The 13,555-nt window shown below is 42.6% G+C and overlaps 4 protein-coding genes across 4 annotated transcripts; 3 read left to right on the forward strand and 1 right to left on the reverse strand.

The window, feature by feature from the left end:
* Window positions 1-66: 66 nt before the first annotated feature.
* EAF02_004948 (uncharacterized protein) lies at window positions 67-3,085 on the forward strand (the record flags this gene model as incomplete). Its single annotated transcript, XM_038900996.1, has 11 exons — window positions 67-90; window positions 165-259; window positions 319-573; window positions 625-798; window positions 871-1,200; window positions 1,371-1,430; window positions 1,503-1,543; window positions 1,608-1,791; window positions 1,902-2,161; window positions 2,276-2,662; window positions 2,769-3,085. The coding sequence occupies 11 exons, from the start codon at window positions 67-69 to the stop codon at window positions 3,083-3,085; spliced, it is 2,127 nt and encodes a 708-aa protein (XP_038759508.1).
* A 126-nt stretch (window positions 3,086-3,211) lies between these two features.
* EAF02_004949 (uncharacterized protein) lies at window positions 3,212-4,811 on the reverse strand (the record flags this gene model as incomplete). Its single annotated transcript, XM_038900997.1, has 2 exons — window positions 3,212-3,591; window positions 3,681-4,811. 2 exons carry the CDS (start codon window positions 4,809-4,811, stop codon window positions 3,535-3,537), a joined length of 1,188 nt encoding a protein of 395 aa, XP_038759509.1. The 3' UTR covers window positions 3,212-3,534.
* A 1,175-nt stretch (window positions 4,812-5,986) lies between these two features.
* EAF02_004950 (uncharacterized protein) lies at window positions 5,987-6,793 on the forward strand (the record flags this gene model as incomplete). Its single annotated transcript, XM_038900998.1, has 3 exons — window positions 5,987-6,034; window positions 6,173-6,307; window positions 6,395-6,793. The coding sequence occupies 3 exons, from the start codon at window positions 5,987-5,989 to the stop codon at window positions 6,791-6,793; spliced, it is 582 nt and encodes a 193-aa protein (XP_038759510.1).
* Window positions 6,794-7,893: 1,100 nt separating this feature from the next.
* Window positions 7,894-10,281, forward strand: EAF02_004951 (uncharacterized protein). Its single transcript, XM_038900999.1, has 4 exons — window positions 7,894-8,089; window positions 8,284-8,585; window positions 8,701-9,717; window positions 9,779-10,281. Exons 1-4 carry the CDS (start codon window positions 8,037-8,039, stop codon window positions 10,069-10,071), a joined length of 1,665 nt encoding a protein of 554 aa, XP_038759511.1. The 5' UTR covers window positions 7,894-8,036; the 3' UTR covers window positions 10,072-10,281.
* Window positions 10,282-13,555: the final 3,274 nt, after the last annotated feature.

The raw sequence follows: 13,555 nt of genomic DNA on the forward strand, positions 1-13,555 counted from the left end.
TTAAAAGTCTAAGTCATCGACAGATGCACATCTTTTGGCCATTGCATGTTAAGATAATTTTTCGACATGTCTCGCCTTCAATGTTCTTTGGTCAGTGTATTCAATATTCCCATGATCACGCACCTCTGTCGCCACTGAAATCCTGTATCTGACGTTCAAACTAGATCTTCGGTTTGCTGTTGCAACCATTGGTTGAATCTCAAATTCTTCTTGGGGCCCCTCAGATTGAGGCTCCGGGAAATTTCTCTACAGCTTGCAAGTACGTTGCTCATATCGAAAACTTGTGGAAGACAATGCTAAATAATTTTCACAACATAGTGCTACTTTTAGTGAGGACATCGCATGTAACATAACGCTGTATGAAGTCGCACTGGGAAAGCTATTTCCCACAGTGGACGACCTTTCTAGCATTTGCACTGACGCCTGTCTGGGAGCTCTTGAAACTTTGCGAGCTCAGCAACTGTTGGAATGCAGCAGTTCCGATTTAGTGGTCACCGCAGGAGAGACATATCCTCCAACTCTCACTACTGATATTCTCTTATTCACATACAATTACACATGTATACAGGATCCGTGGGTATGCCCGTGTTTCTGTTAGTTTTTGACTGATCTCCTTGCCCATAGAACCACAAATGGATACTGCTATCCGGACTTTTTTGCATGGAATAATGATACTGAAAGCACGACCTCCACTGAGGTCTGCTCCGATTGCAATTTTCTTATTCAGCAGAGCCAGCTAGATTCACCACTTGGATGGGATGATGACTCCGCTCGCATGTATTCATCACTAACGTCTTCGTAAGTTAGTTCAGATATGCAATCACGAATACACACAAAAAAAAAAAGTCTCACTCACTAACCACTCGACAGCTGCGGAGTGACGAAATATCCAGTCGCATCCCCAAGTCCATATTCTCTAGATGTCACAGCTACTGTCTCATCGACTGCAAATCCTTCGACCACTACAGCCGCATATGCATGTGTATCAATGTACACGATTCAAGAAGATGACACTTGTAGTTCCATCAGCGAGTCCCAGCAGGTGGCGACATTCTATCTGATGCAAGCGAACAATCTTCCAGGATACTGCTCAGAGATTCCAGATCCAGGGACAAGTTTATGCATCCCACAAAGCTGCGAGCTTTACACAGTGGCAGCAAACGACACTTGCTACGAAATTGTCCAAAACCACAATGTGACGTTCTCCAGCACACAGCTAATTTCTTGGAATCCCAACATCAACAAAGGATGTTCAAATCTGAATCAATTAGAAGGCTACCATATTTGCGTCAGGCAAGAGAATGATTTCCTATTCAGTGCAGTTTCGCTTGATGTCATGTTTTAATATAATGACTTTCATCCGTGCATAGTTACCCTGGAGTATCAACTGCTGCTTCGACAGGAAGTGCAAGCGTCACAACGCCCATAGCGTAAGCCTAGCTACCCCCAAAAGTATTCTGACTATGAGTATAACTACCACTGACTTTCTTGAAAATGTATAGATCGGTTCCGACAAACCTAGCACCAAACACAACGACAGAATGTAAGCTTCATATTCCGCCTTGTGAAAGATTCGAGTAAAGCGACTGACAATCATTCTTTTTTAGGCGGAGAATATTATCTAGTGCTAGATGGAGACGACTGCGCGAGTATATCCATTGCCAAGGGCATTTCCCTGACCGACTTCTACTTCCTGAATCCCATGGTAAATAGTACATGTGGAAATCTCTGGACTGACACCTACTACTGTGTCGAGGCAGTAGGAAATATCGCGACGTATCTTGAATACGGGTAAGCACTCTACCAGTCAAATGTCCAGGCTCTGTTGAATTCTTCCAGCTGCTTGCTTTGGAAGCGAATTATTCTGCTTTCTATTCGCTGATCACATACTCTAATCACAGGGGTACATCAACAACGAAGAATCCATGTTCACAACTCGATGCCCCCGCCAGCTGCTTCGTCACCACATACCCTACCACTACGCCATTTACTTGGCCAGCAGTGGGCACGGTGACTACGACTGCTTTGTTGACTAATCATACATCCCTTGCCGACCTTCCACTTGCCCCCGGCACTTCAGGATCCTGTTCGCAATACGCAGAGTACTATCAGAGCAAGTCCAATATCAACTCATGTGGGGCCATTGCCCATTTTTATGATAGTGAGTTTTTTATCCTTTTTCTGTAGAATTCTCTAACACATTTCTCCATATTATTGATTCTTCTCGCTGGATAGAAAAGTCCATTTTACTGACAATTCTTCATTCTGTGGCTAGTTACAATATCAGATGTCGTCGCATGGAATCCGTCCCTCACGTATGATGCAAGCAACATAACTTCATGCGTATTTCTTCCCGGCTATCGTTACTGCGTCGCAGGAACCACTACAGGGTCAGATGGTACCTCCAGCATCTCACCCAATGGTCTGTGCGGTGCCGATAATACAAACTATACATGTGAAGGTAGTGCATTTGGAGATTGCTGCTCGGAATATGGAAACTGTGGTTCGACGAGCGACTTCTGTGGCGTGGGGTATCAGTCGCGATTTGGTAGTTGCACAGTAGCGTCTGCGACATTTTCATCTGTGACCGATACGGCTACGACTACTACTGCATTGCCAACCGTCACTCTCTCACCTGACGGCTCATGCGGTGGTGATAGTGGTAAGTGAACTACGTAAAAGTTTTTTCCTTCTCTAGAATATTCTAGGAGATGCTTCACACACCCATGATCGTTACTGGAAGCTGTTGCTAATCTCTGCCATTATAGGATATACCTGCGAGTCTCCAAACTGCTGCAGTGAAAGTGGATATTGCGGTAACACTTCCGACTTTTGCGGTGTAGGATGCCAGCCAGCGTTTGGTATTTGCTCCACCAGTTCTACGATTACTACTACTACAGCAGCCGCTGCACCAACCCAAATTGTATCTTCTAATGGCGGATGTGGTAGCGATTATAATAATTGGACATGTGCTGGGTCGACCTTTGGAAATTGCTGTAGTCAATATGGATTCTGCGGTAGCAGTAATACATATTGCGACGTTGGATCGGGTTGCCAAACGGCCTTCGGTGAGTGTGGTTCTTGAAAACTTGTACGTGACCTTTGAGCCGGGTGTATTGGAATATCACCTCGCGATGAGTATAGATTGTGGTGAAGGGAGTTGTAATGGCCATCTTTCCGAAAATAATTCATGCGGTTATATCCGCCGAGATAAAAAAAAATCTTTGCCCTAATATGTTGAACATTGCACCAGCTCGTACATCATACCAACAACGGCTCTTTACACTTTGCAATGGTCATTTAATCGAAATAAATCCAAATTTTTACTAGAATTATAACTTGGTTATCTTCTGATGTAATCTCAAGAATGACTCGCGGCCACGCAGACCTTCATGGCCAAGTCGTTACGGGGACTCGAATAATCTTGCATGATGACAAATAAGAAAAACATGAGCAGAAACTCATTTCTTATATTGTGTCTTCACAGTTTTAGACTGCAAATATGGAAATATATCATTCGATTAAAACAATCATTCATGGTAAAGGCGATTTCATACCTGAGCGATAGGCTGGATATGGCGCGTCAGGGTCCTAGATATCGCTATTAGCACATTTCATACCACAACAGTAGAATGCTTTCTAAAAATGTAAAAAGTGTGAGATGTGGAAGGAGTACAAACCATCACCTCTGCGGGACCTCCCTTGGTGTTCACATATCGCAATTTCCAATCCTCGCTTTTGGACATGAAGCAGTAGTACAACCAGTCGAAGACCTTAGGAAGAGGAATCCTGATATAGCCTTCGAAATCGAGTGCATCTGTGTCTTTGTAATCTGGATCAACAGCTCGTAAAGACAGTGTAGTATCCCAGGGATCCGCTTCCCCAGGACTTTTAGGTTTGTAAAGAGTCTTCGTGGATATCACATCGTGGTCAAGAGCCGCTTCATCTACCACTAAAAAGCAATCCGTTGCTCTCCCGCTAGGTATTTTTCCATTTACCCTCATTCTCTTGAATCGTTGTCGTAGGGTATCTAGGCTCGCGCCATCTAGTTCTGAATCAGAAACAAGAAGAGATTTCTGTGTCGTGACTAGGGTGTTTGCTTTACTCCAACAGTCACGTAGGACAGTAGCTGCGGTCATTCTATAAATGCCTTTGAAGACATGCCATTTTTTATCTATCCCTTCATGATAATCTGTCCGAAATATAACAAACCCCCAATGAGCTAGCTTTGCGGCAAGCATTTCCTGTACCCATTTCGGCCGACCAGCTTCTCTTTGCGCGGCGAAGGCGGCACGCATTTCCTGTGCTTTCTGCTCACGCCTTCGTTCCCTAACTGGCTGATTGAGCTGTCTTAGTTCATCCCATCGTTTGCTGGCAAGGCGGTTAATCGCATTGTCATAAGGATTACCCAAGGAGATTTGTACTTTTTCGACAAGCTGACGTTCTTCATCCATAAGGTCCATAGACGACAAGAGATATCTTTTCCCACTGGCTAGATTACCTGGCTCCAACGTAACGCCAAATAAGATGATATCGGCCTCTTCCTGAGTAAGGGTAACGTGGCTGACTGCCACTTTATCCTTCAACTCCGCCATAGTTAAGCCAACCTTTTCCACACAAAGTCTGTCTTCTTCATCTGGCGGTGGAAGCCCATCTAACTGATTCTTCTCTGCGCGAGTGATTGATGTGGGGTCTGTCAACAAGGCAACACGCTCATACAGTGCTTTGTCCTCGGGTGGCATTCGAAGATTTTTGGTGATGGAGAACGTCGGGAACTGGGGTGCGTTAGATGATCCCGAGTCGGTTGACATCTTGAATGCTCGAAATAAGATAGATGCACGATATGTAGATGACTGTGATCGGTGGTAAATGCATTGATAAAGGTAAATGCATTGATAAAGGTAAATCTAGCTGAATGCGTAGAGAAGACGGCGATATGTACTCCCCTTAATGGTCCGTGCTCCGAAGACATGTGATTCGACACTTTATCCATAGCGTAGGGTAACGTCCTCAACCGTCGTAATATTCTCGCTCGAAGAATACTGTCAATACTGTATGGTGATTCGCATACACCTGATAAGACTATAAGAGGGAGTGATATTATTCTATTTTGCAAGGAGAGTTGAGAAACAGGAAACAAGAGATGAGATGAAGAGCTTTGAGATGTGATATTGAATTGTAGGAGCTAGCAGCATTGGTTTGGATCATGATTCACGGGACTCATTGTCTCTAGGTATGCCTAAGCTTCTCGTTCCAGATCAACTCGGGGTGATATCAGATATCTATCTAGTTCAAAGGTGCTTCAAGCGAATTAGATTGAGTACCTAGGTAGATGAGGTTTCTCGTGTGATTTACATGAGCTTATTCGAATGTCGAGTATCTGATTACCTAGGTACCTAGTTAGTGTCAACTTATCTACCTAGTATTTGATACCAAAAAACACATCTGCGTATCACTCGCCAGCCGGGTTGAACTTTTAAACACAAAGTGATGAATCTCCCACCTAGCAAATCGAATTGAGCAAAATATCACATCAGAAATATTGTGAAATCTCGGATAGACTTCGGCTCAAACTCTAACACTCCGACACGCTTAGATGAGTAAGCTCACATGACCTCGAAAAATTGTGTTGCACATCTAGAATTGAGGACCTGGAGGGTATGGATGTGCTACTGCTGTATGTAATACTTAAACAATCAATAATATATTTATTCGTCCTATCAATACAATTAGGCGGTTTATAGCGGGGTTACCTATAAGGATTTTCACCATGGGATGAGATTAGAGCAGGTACGATGTGAGAATTTTGGATTTATTTTGTGAGGTGATTAATAGGTTATACCTATCTTTTGATTTTTATACGATTGGATTGATATCATTGTCTACATTCACTTCGAGTACTCTGTATCTTTGTGATTCTTGATCATTGAGTTTGGATTCGGATTCGGATTCTGATAAGGAATACAAGTGAGTACCTATTCATAAGATGGAGGAAGTAAGCACCAGTCATCCATTGGTTTGGATTGATTGTGAGGTATGTTATTTCTTTACTATTACCCCTCTATTGTTTATCTGTTTATCAGATTAGATATCGACTCCAATGTACGCGTTGGATTAGAATTTGAGGGATATAATATCCACAGGCTTGCAAGCTAACAATGACATATTATAGATGACAGGACTGGATGTTGAAAACGATGTCATTATTGAAATCTCGTGTGTAATTACGAATGGAAATTTGGAGGTGATGGACGAGAAGGGGTGGAATGCTGTGATTCATCAGGAGCAAGAGACGATGGATAAAATGGTTTGTACCTCTCTTCTCCTTTCTAAATATTTTCATATTCATTCATCAAAGGTCTCAAATCCATACTTACAATCTCTAAACCTATAGGATGAATGGTGTACCACAACCCACGCCTCCACTGGCTTGACCTCTGAAGTTCTCTCCTCCACCACCACTCCCACCGAAGCTGCCGAGTCTCTCCTCAAATACATCAAATCATGGGTTCCCGAACCCCGTCGCGCATTACTCGCTGGAAATAGTGTTCATGCCGATAAAGCATTCTTGAGCAAAGGACCTTACAAACAAATCATCAAGCATCTACATTATCGAATCTTGGACGTGAGTAGTATCAAAGAAGCTGCCAAGCGTTGGTGCGATTTAAGAGTCTTGGTGGATCAACCAAAGAAACAGGGAAAACATCGAGGGAGAGAAGATATTCTGGAGAGTATTGAGGAGGCAAGATATTGGAAGGAGAGAGTTTTTCAACAAGTACCGGTTTCGAAGTGAGGGCTTGGTAGAATTAGTTTTCATATGCGGAATTTCTGATTTCGTTAGGCATGAACATGAACAGATGCTTTCGTGGCATTGATGAGTGGGATGATCATGTTGATACTTTGTTGTGAGTATGTTTGTGCAGATTGATACTTCCAATGAAGAGAATGGAGGGCTGCATTGCTACGTTATGAGGATGGCAGGAAAATTGTTGAAGCTGGTTAATTGATCGCCAACATCAATAATACGAGTGTACTTAAGTAGACAGACAATACTACCAAATTTTTCTTCATGGTGCTCCCGTCTTATCGCATGATGGCGTCACGCTAGGAATTATCCATGCGCATTGAAAGGAACTGGTTACATACCACCTGCAACGGCAACCTTATGTAGAAAACCACCCGATAATCTTCGATGGGGACAGTGGCATACATATATGGATTTGTCATGGACGCTTGAGAGACGTCGAGATTATATGGTTGTTGGATTTGGATGAGAATATTCGAATCTGTATGGTGTAATAGTACATTTTCAATCTTATATAATCTAAACCGGAAGGAGATTAAGTTCGACTACCTAAGCTTAAAGGGCCGTCTGATAGTTTATGAGATGAGGCTGAAAGCTATTTCAAATCTGGATAAGCATATTAGATACTTGCTACGACCCTTTTGATATTTATGGTGGACACTGGATGGGATTTATAACTACTAGGTGCACCAAAATATATTTATTAGTAATTAAGGTTACATAATATCTGATAAATCATTCCCTCACCTTTCTATCGTAGCTTCTCGTATTAAAGAATTATAAAATCATGATAAATCCGGATTTTGACGACGTCAGGAATTAGATAGAATAGCCTAATATCAAATATGTATATATGGCAATATCAAAAAATACGTAGTTCCTATAGCCAGCTATTAAGAGTATGGATGAGGTAATCCATCCATCCATCATCTGAGATCTTCACCCCTCATCCCATCACGAAGAGTGGAGTCATCAAATCCATTCATACCAGGTATGCATCCCTACCCAGGACATCCATACCCAGTATCGTACACATTGTGCAAGGCAAGTTCCTCTCAACGAATGCCCCACCAAACGAACTTCTCCACCCAGGAGCTAATATCAACACCGCTGGTTGAGCTTGTCTTGTTGGCATCAAAAACTCCTTGCCCCCTTTTTAATTCTCATAACATACCTGTACTCTTCTTTCTCAACCTCATCCTTTACGTCGAATTACATCGCATCAGAAATCATGAGTGTCAAGACTGTTTCTTTGAAACCTTTTACCGATCAGAAGCCAGGAACGTAAGTTACTTGTTTGGGGGAGCTTGAACCCCACCCCACCTCTCCTCTTCTCTCTTCTGTCGGATTGAATGTTCCACTTGGTCGAGATGGACGGGAATATTGGTTACCACTGAAGATTATACAAAAACCGAATATCAAAGTTCATTTTACTTGATTTCAATCCAGTCCAGTTTGCTAATATCTCGATTACACAGTTCTGGTCTCCGTAAAAAGGTCGTTGTTTTTCAACAAGAACACTACAGCGAGTCCTTCGTTACCTCTATCCTCCTCTCCATCCCCGAAGGTGTCAAGGACAGTTTCCTCGTGATTGGTGGTGATGGACGATACTGGAACCCGGAGGTTGTGCAATTGATTGCAAAGATCGGTGCCGCATACGGTGTGAAGAAGTTGTTGATTGGTCAAAATGGTATCTTGAGTACCCCCGCTGCATCGCATGTTATCAGAAAGCGAAAGGCGACTGGTGGTATCTTGTTGACTGCTAGTCACAATGCTGGAGGTATGTTTTAGTCTTTTTCTTCATTTTGGGGGTTGGGATCGTGAGGTCGAATGGATCCGAGTGATGATGTAAAGTGAAAAGAGAGATCATGGCTAATATTTTGATTGGTGATTAGGTCCAAAGAATGATTTCGGTATCAAATACAACCTCGCAAATGGTGGACCGGCTCCAGAATCAGTTACAAACAAGATCTTTGAAGCTTCGAAAACTCTTACCGAATACAAGATTGCCGATATCCCAGAGGTCGACATTGCTACAATTGGTACAAAAACATATGGTTCATTGGAGGTTGAGATTATCGATTCGTGTGCCGATTATGTTGAGATGTTGAAGGACATCTTTGATTTCCCTCTCATTAAGAAATTCTTCGAAACGCACACCGATTTCAAGGTTCTCTTCGATGCCCTCTCTGGTGTCACTGGTCCTTATGGAAAGGCTATCTTTGAGACTGAATTAGGTCTTCCAAGCTCCAGCACACAAAACTGTATTCCTTCACCAGATTTCAATGGAGGCCACCCAGATCCTAACTTGACCTACGCTCACTCACTTGTTGAGGCTGTTGACAAGGGAAAGATCCACTTTGGTGCTGCAAGTGATGGAGATGGAGATCGTAACATGATTTACGGTGCTAATGCATTCGTCTCCCCTGGTGACAGTCTTGCAATCATTGCTCACTATGCACAATCTATCCCATACTTCAAGAAACAAGGTGTCTATGGTCTTGCCCGCAGTATGCCAACATCTGGAGCTGTTGATCTTGTTGCTAAAGCACAAGGTCTTAACTGCTATGAGGTTCCTACCGGATGGAAATTTTTCTGTGCTTTGTTCGATGCCGATAAACTTTCCATCTGTGGTGAGGAATCTTTCGGTACTGGATCAAACCATATCCGTGAGAAGGATGGTCTTTGGGCTGTCGTTGCTTGGTTGAACATTATCGCCGCTATTGGTGAGAAGGATCCAAGCGTTACTCCAAGTATTGCCAAGATTCAACATGATTTCTGGACTATCTATGGACGTACCTTCTTCACTAGATACGATTATGAGGATGTTAGCAGTGAGGGTGCTGCAAAGGTTGTTAAGGATTTGAATGCCAAGATTGAGGATTCTTCATTCATTGGTAGTAAGATTGGTGGTAAGTTTTTTCTGTCAGTTTTTTGATGTCATGACAAAGTAGCTCACATATTACCTCACAGACCGTACAGTTTCTGACGCTGGTGACTTCTCCTACACTGATCTCGATGGCAGCGTTTCTCCCAACCAAGGTCTTTACGTTAAATTCTCTGATGGATCCCGAATCGTTGTTCGTCTCAGTGGTACCGGTTCTTCGGGTGCTACTATCAGATTGTACATTGAGAAACATACAGATGATAAGAGTACCTATGGTCAAGATGCTCAAGTATTCTTGAAGGATAATGTAGACTTCGCTGTGGAGTTGTTGAAGTTTAAGGAGTATATCGGTAGAACCGAGCCAGATGTTAAGACTTAAATTTGTCTGAAGGACATGTGGGGTTGAAAATAGAAGAAATAGTTGTGAAAAGTAGTTTTAGCGTTGCAAGCATGCAAATACGATATCAATACAATGTTGTTCATTATGAAGATTATGAAGATTTTATTGTTTTGTCGTTTGAGAATGAATGTGTAAGGTAAGGGGAGTTTAATTGTTTGATTGGTTGGTATTGGGAGTCTGGGAATTTGAGATTTGGGATGATAGTTGAGTGGGTGAGTTTAAATGGGGTAATGTTTGGGTATGAGTACCTAGGTAAAATAGGTGACGTTTGGTCGTTTTGAGAACATATAATAGGATGATATAGATGAACAATTGGAATGATATTTGGAAAGGATAGGAAAAAAGCGGGTAGAGAAGGTGTTATGAGGTAAAATGATGTGAGGATGTAAAATTGGAGAAGTATGAAGATTGAAGATTGAATTATTCTGGAATGGGGGGTTGGGAGTGAGGGATTGGGATGAGGGATTGATGAAGATAGGGTATATAGTGTTGAAAGGGGTGGGAATGAGAGATAAGGGAGGGAGGGAGAGGGAGAGGGAGAAGATGGGGGAGGGATGAAATAAAAGAAGGATAGAGGGCAGAGATGGGGAGATGGGGAGGGTAGAGATGTGGCGGGTAGAGATGGGGGAGATGGAAAGATGGATAGTATAAAGATAATAAAAAAGAGTAATTTTGAAGAGGGTATGTTGATAGAATAAGAGGGAAGAAGGAAGAAAAGGAAAGAAGGAAGGAGAAAGGAGATAAAGAGGGTGGAAGGTAGAAGGTAGGTAGATAGATAGATAGGTAGGTAGATAGATAAATAGCTCGGTAGAATACACTCTATAGGTACCTATACCTAGGTACCTAGTATATACCTAGAATCTCTAACAAACCCCCTCTCATCTCATATTCTATCCGAGGATTTCCGGCACGTGATACGATACCCGGCCCAAGTACCGGGCTGTGATTGGAGTTGGGACAGGGATTGTGTGAGCGCGCTTGCGCTTGTATTGGTGCTTGCGCTAGTGTCTCGGTAATGTAGTGGATATGTTTTGTAGTCCGAGCTTTTGGAACTTTACTCCGTAAGCGATGTATATGGATTATGATAGGGTGGATAGGAATAGGAGGAGGTGGGTGCTATGTTGGTTTTGTTGTTTCTGTGGGGGGTATTGAGGTTGGGTATTAAGGTTGGGGATTGGTTTAGGTGGGTAGGTAGGTAGGTAGGTAGGTATGTGAAGTCTAATTCTGGTTCTGGTTCTGGTTCTGAGGTCTGAGGTCTGAGGAATTGATTAGAATGGAAGATTTATGATGGATGGATGGATGAATAGATTGATTGATAGGTATTGTCTGGAAACTTTTAGATTGGGTGGAATATGGAATATGAAAGAAGGGTTGGTAGATTATGTGTTTGGGAAGATGTTGGATGTTGGGTTTTGAGAGGGGGTGGTGAGGTGGAGAGAGGGGGTGGTGAGGTGGAGGGAGGGGTAGGTGGGTGGGTAGATTGGGTAGACTGGGGGTGATGATGATGATGATGGATGGGGAAAAGGAAGGGGTGGAGGAGAGTGGGGAGTGTGATTTGAATGGTTGGAAGGTTGGAGGGAGTGTGTTTTTGAAAGGGGTATTTGATTTTTCTTGGAGGGGATGGTTTTGGGATAGGAAGGGGGGAGGGAGAAGAGGAAAGGGGGGGAAGGGAAGGTGGTAGTGAATGGGATGTTTGGAGTTGGAAGTTGGAGGATGGAGGATGGAGGATGAGGGGATGAGGGGGTTAAGATAATGATGGATGTTGGATGTTGGGGTGAAGAAGGGAGAGAGGGAAAGGAGAGGATAAAGATGGAGATGGAGATGGAGATCAGATGATATATTTCGGAATGGTGAGATGGGTGTAGTGAAAGGGTTTATTAAGATTAGATAAGTATGGCTGGTTCGAATAGTGGTGATAATTGTAATGATGATTATGGTTGTCATTGTTTGAAAAGGGAAAGGAGGAATATCTTATGGGTGTGAGATGTAATGAAATAAATTGAAGTTGGGTGTGGATTGAGAAGTTTGTATATTTTCTAGCTCGGAGAGATATAAATAGAGTAAAATGGTGGAGATGATAAAGATAGGGATGAGAGATGAGATGGAATGATGAAGATAATAAGGTAAAAGGAAAGAGCTCTGAAGAAGAAAGGAAATACGAAAGAAGGAAATAATCTAGCTAACGTGTAGTATTACAAATATATTCCCAAGCAAATTGAGTTGATTCTTACAAGTGGTTTGAAAACTACATCATAACGAAGTTTCACGGAATCACAGAAGACGCAAATAGGTTTTAAATTTTCTTGTTTTTTTGATTTGATAGAGTATTGGACTCTCTTTATATCCCTTCAACGTCACTCCGATATGATTTCCCCATCGTTCCCCTCATTACCAATCCGAGCCTTTCTTGACCCTTCCGGGCAATCGCCTTGCTCTTCATAATGATCTTTCCCCCCAGATTTCATTTTGCAATGCAACCCAACCATATCCAATCCGAGATCCACATACTTGTAAAGCACAGAAACAAACCCTCAAAATGTTCACTGACCAATATTGGTCTGCCAACCTGTAGATTGATGCCATTGGCAGTGTACTCACGCCAAATAGTACGAACATCATTGAGAGTATGAGGAAGGAAGAGTCGATAGGGTGTTGGATCGGGTTCCGAATGTGCAAATTTGCTCGTAAAAAGCAGTCCATTTTTTCTCTTGCAAAAGTTTGAGGGCAAGTTTTATTTCTTTGGATTCATTTATCCATGTAGTGATCCATGTATTGGCTGTTTCAAAGTACTTTTGGAGTTGGAAATCTTAATTGAGGTTTCTTCCGTAAGATGTGACATGTTTCGATTTTGTGTATACTCCATGAACTACCTGACTCGAGAGATCTTGTTCGATTGGCTATAGAGTTATTATGCCAGTGAGGAGACAACTTCTTGAATTCTCGGGAGGTTGAAGGAGTAGACAGGAGGGGATGACGTATACAGGAGACAAAGGAGATCAAAGAATACTTTGAAACATTAAGGACTGCGAAACTACTACAAGAAGCTCGGAAGAAGCCACAGAGAACGCACGCCGCCGGTAACAAAAACATCTTCCAAGCTTCTTGTAGTTTCGCAGTCCTTAATGTTTCAAAGTATTCTTTGATCTCCTTTGTCTCCTGTATGTATTCGTCCATAGCTTTCCAACAAGCCACCAGATCAGCTTGAAGGACTCCATGATAGGTCTCCTTAACCCTATTGGCCCAGTATCTTTTATCGTCTTTTGCTCCATTTCTGCGGACAGTCGGTTCTAAGGCGCCAATCAACAGCAAATTCGACGATGTCCTCGAAGAAGAAGATCTTCATCGTTTCATGTCCACGTCTTTGAAGGACCCATTTGCCACCATCATCCTGAGACAATGCTTCTGTTTTATGAGTTTAGTGAAGTTCTTCCATTCTCGCTGTTGCAATTTCCCATGGTCTTGT

Source organism: Botrytis sinoallii (assembly GCF_014898435.1).
Source record: "Botrytis sinoallii strain Bc 23 chromosome Unknown BSIN_007, whole genome shotgun sequence".
Lineage (NCBI taxonomy): Eukaryota > Fungi > Ascomycota > Leotiomycetes > Helotiales > Sclerotiniaceae > Botrytis > Botrytis sinoallii.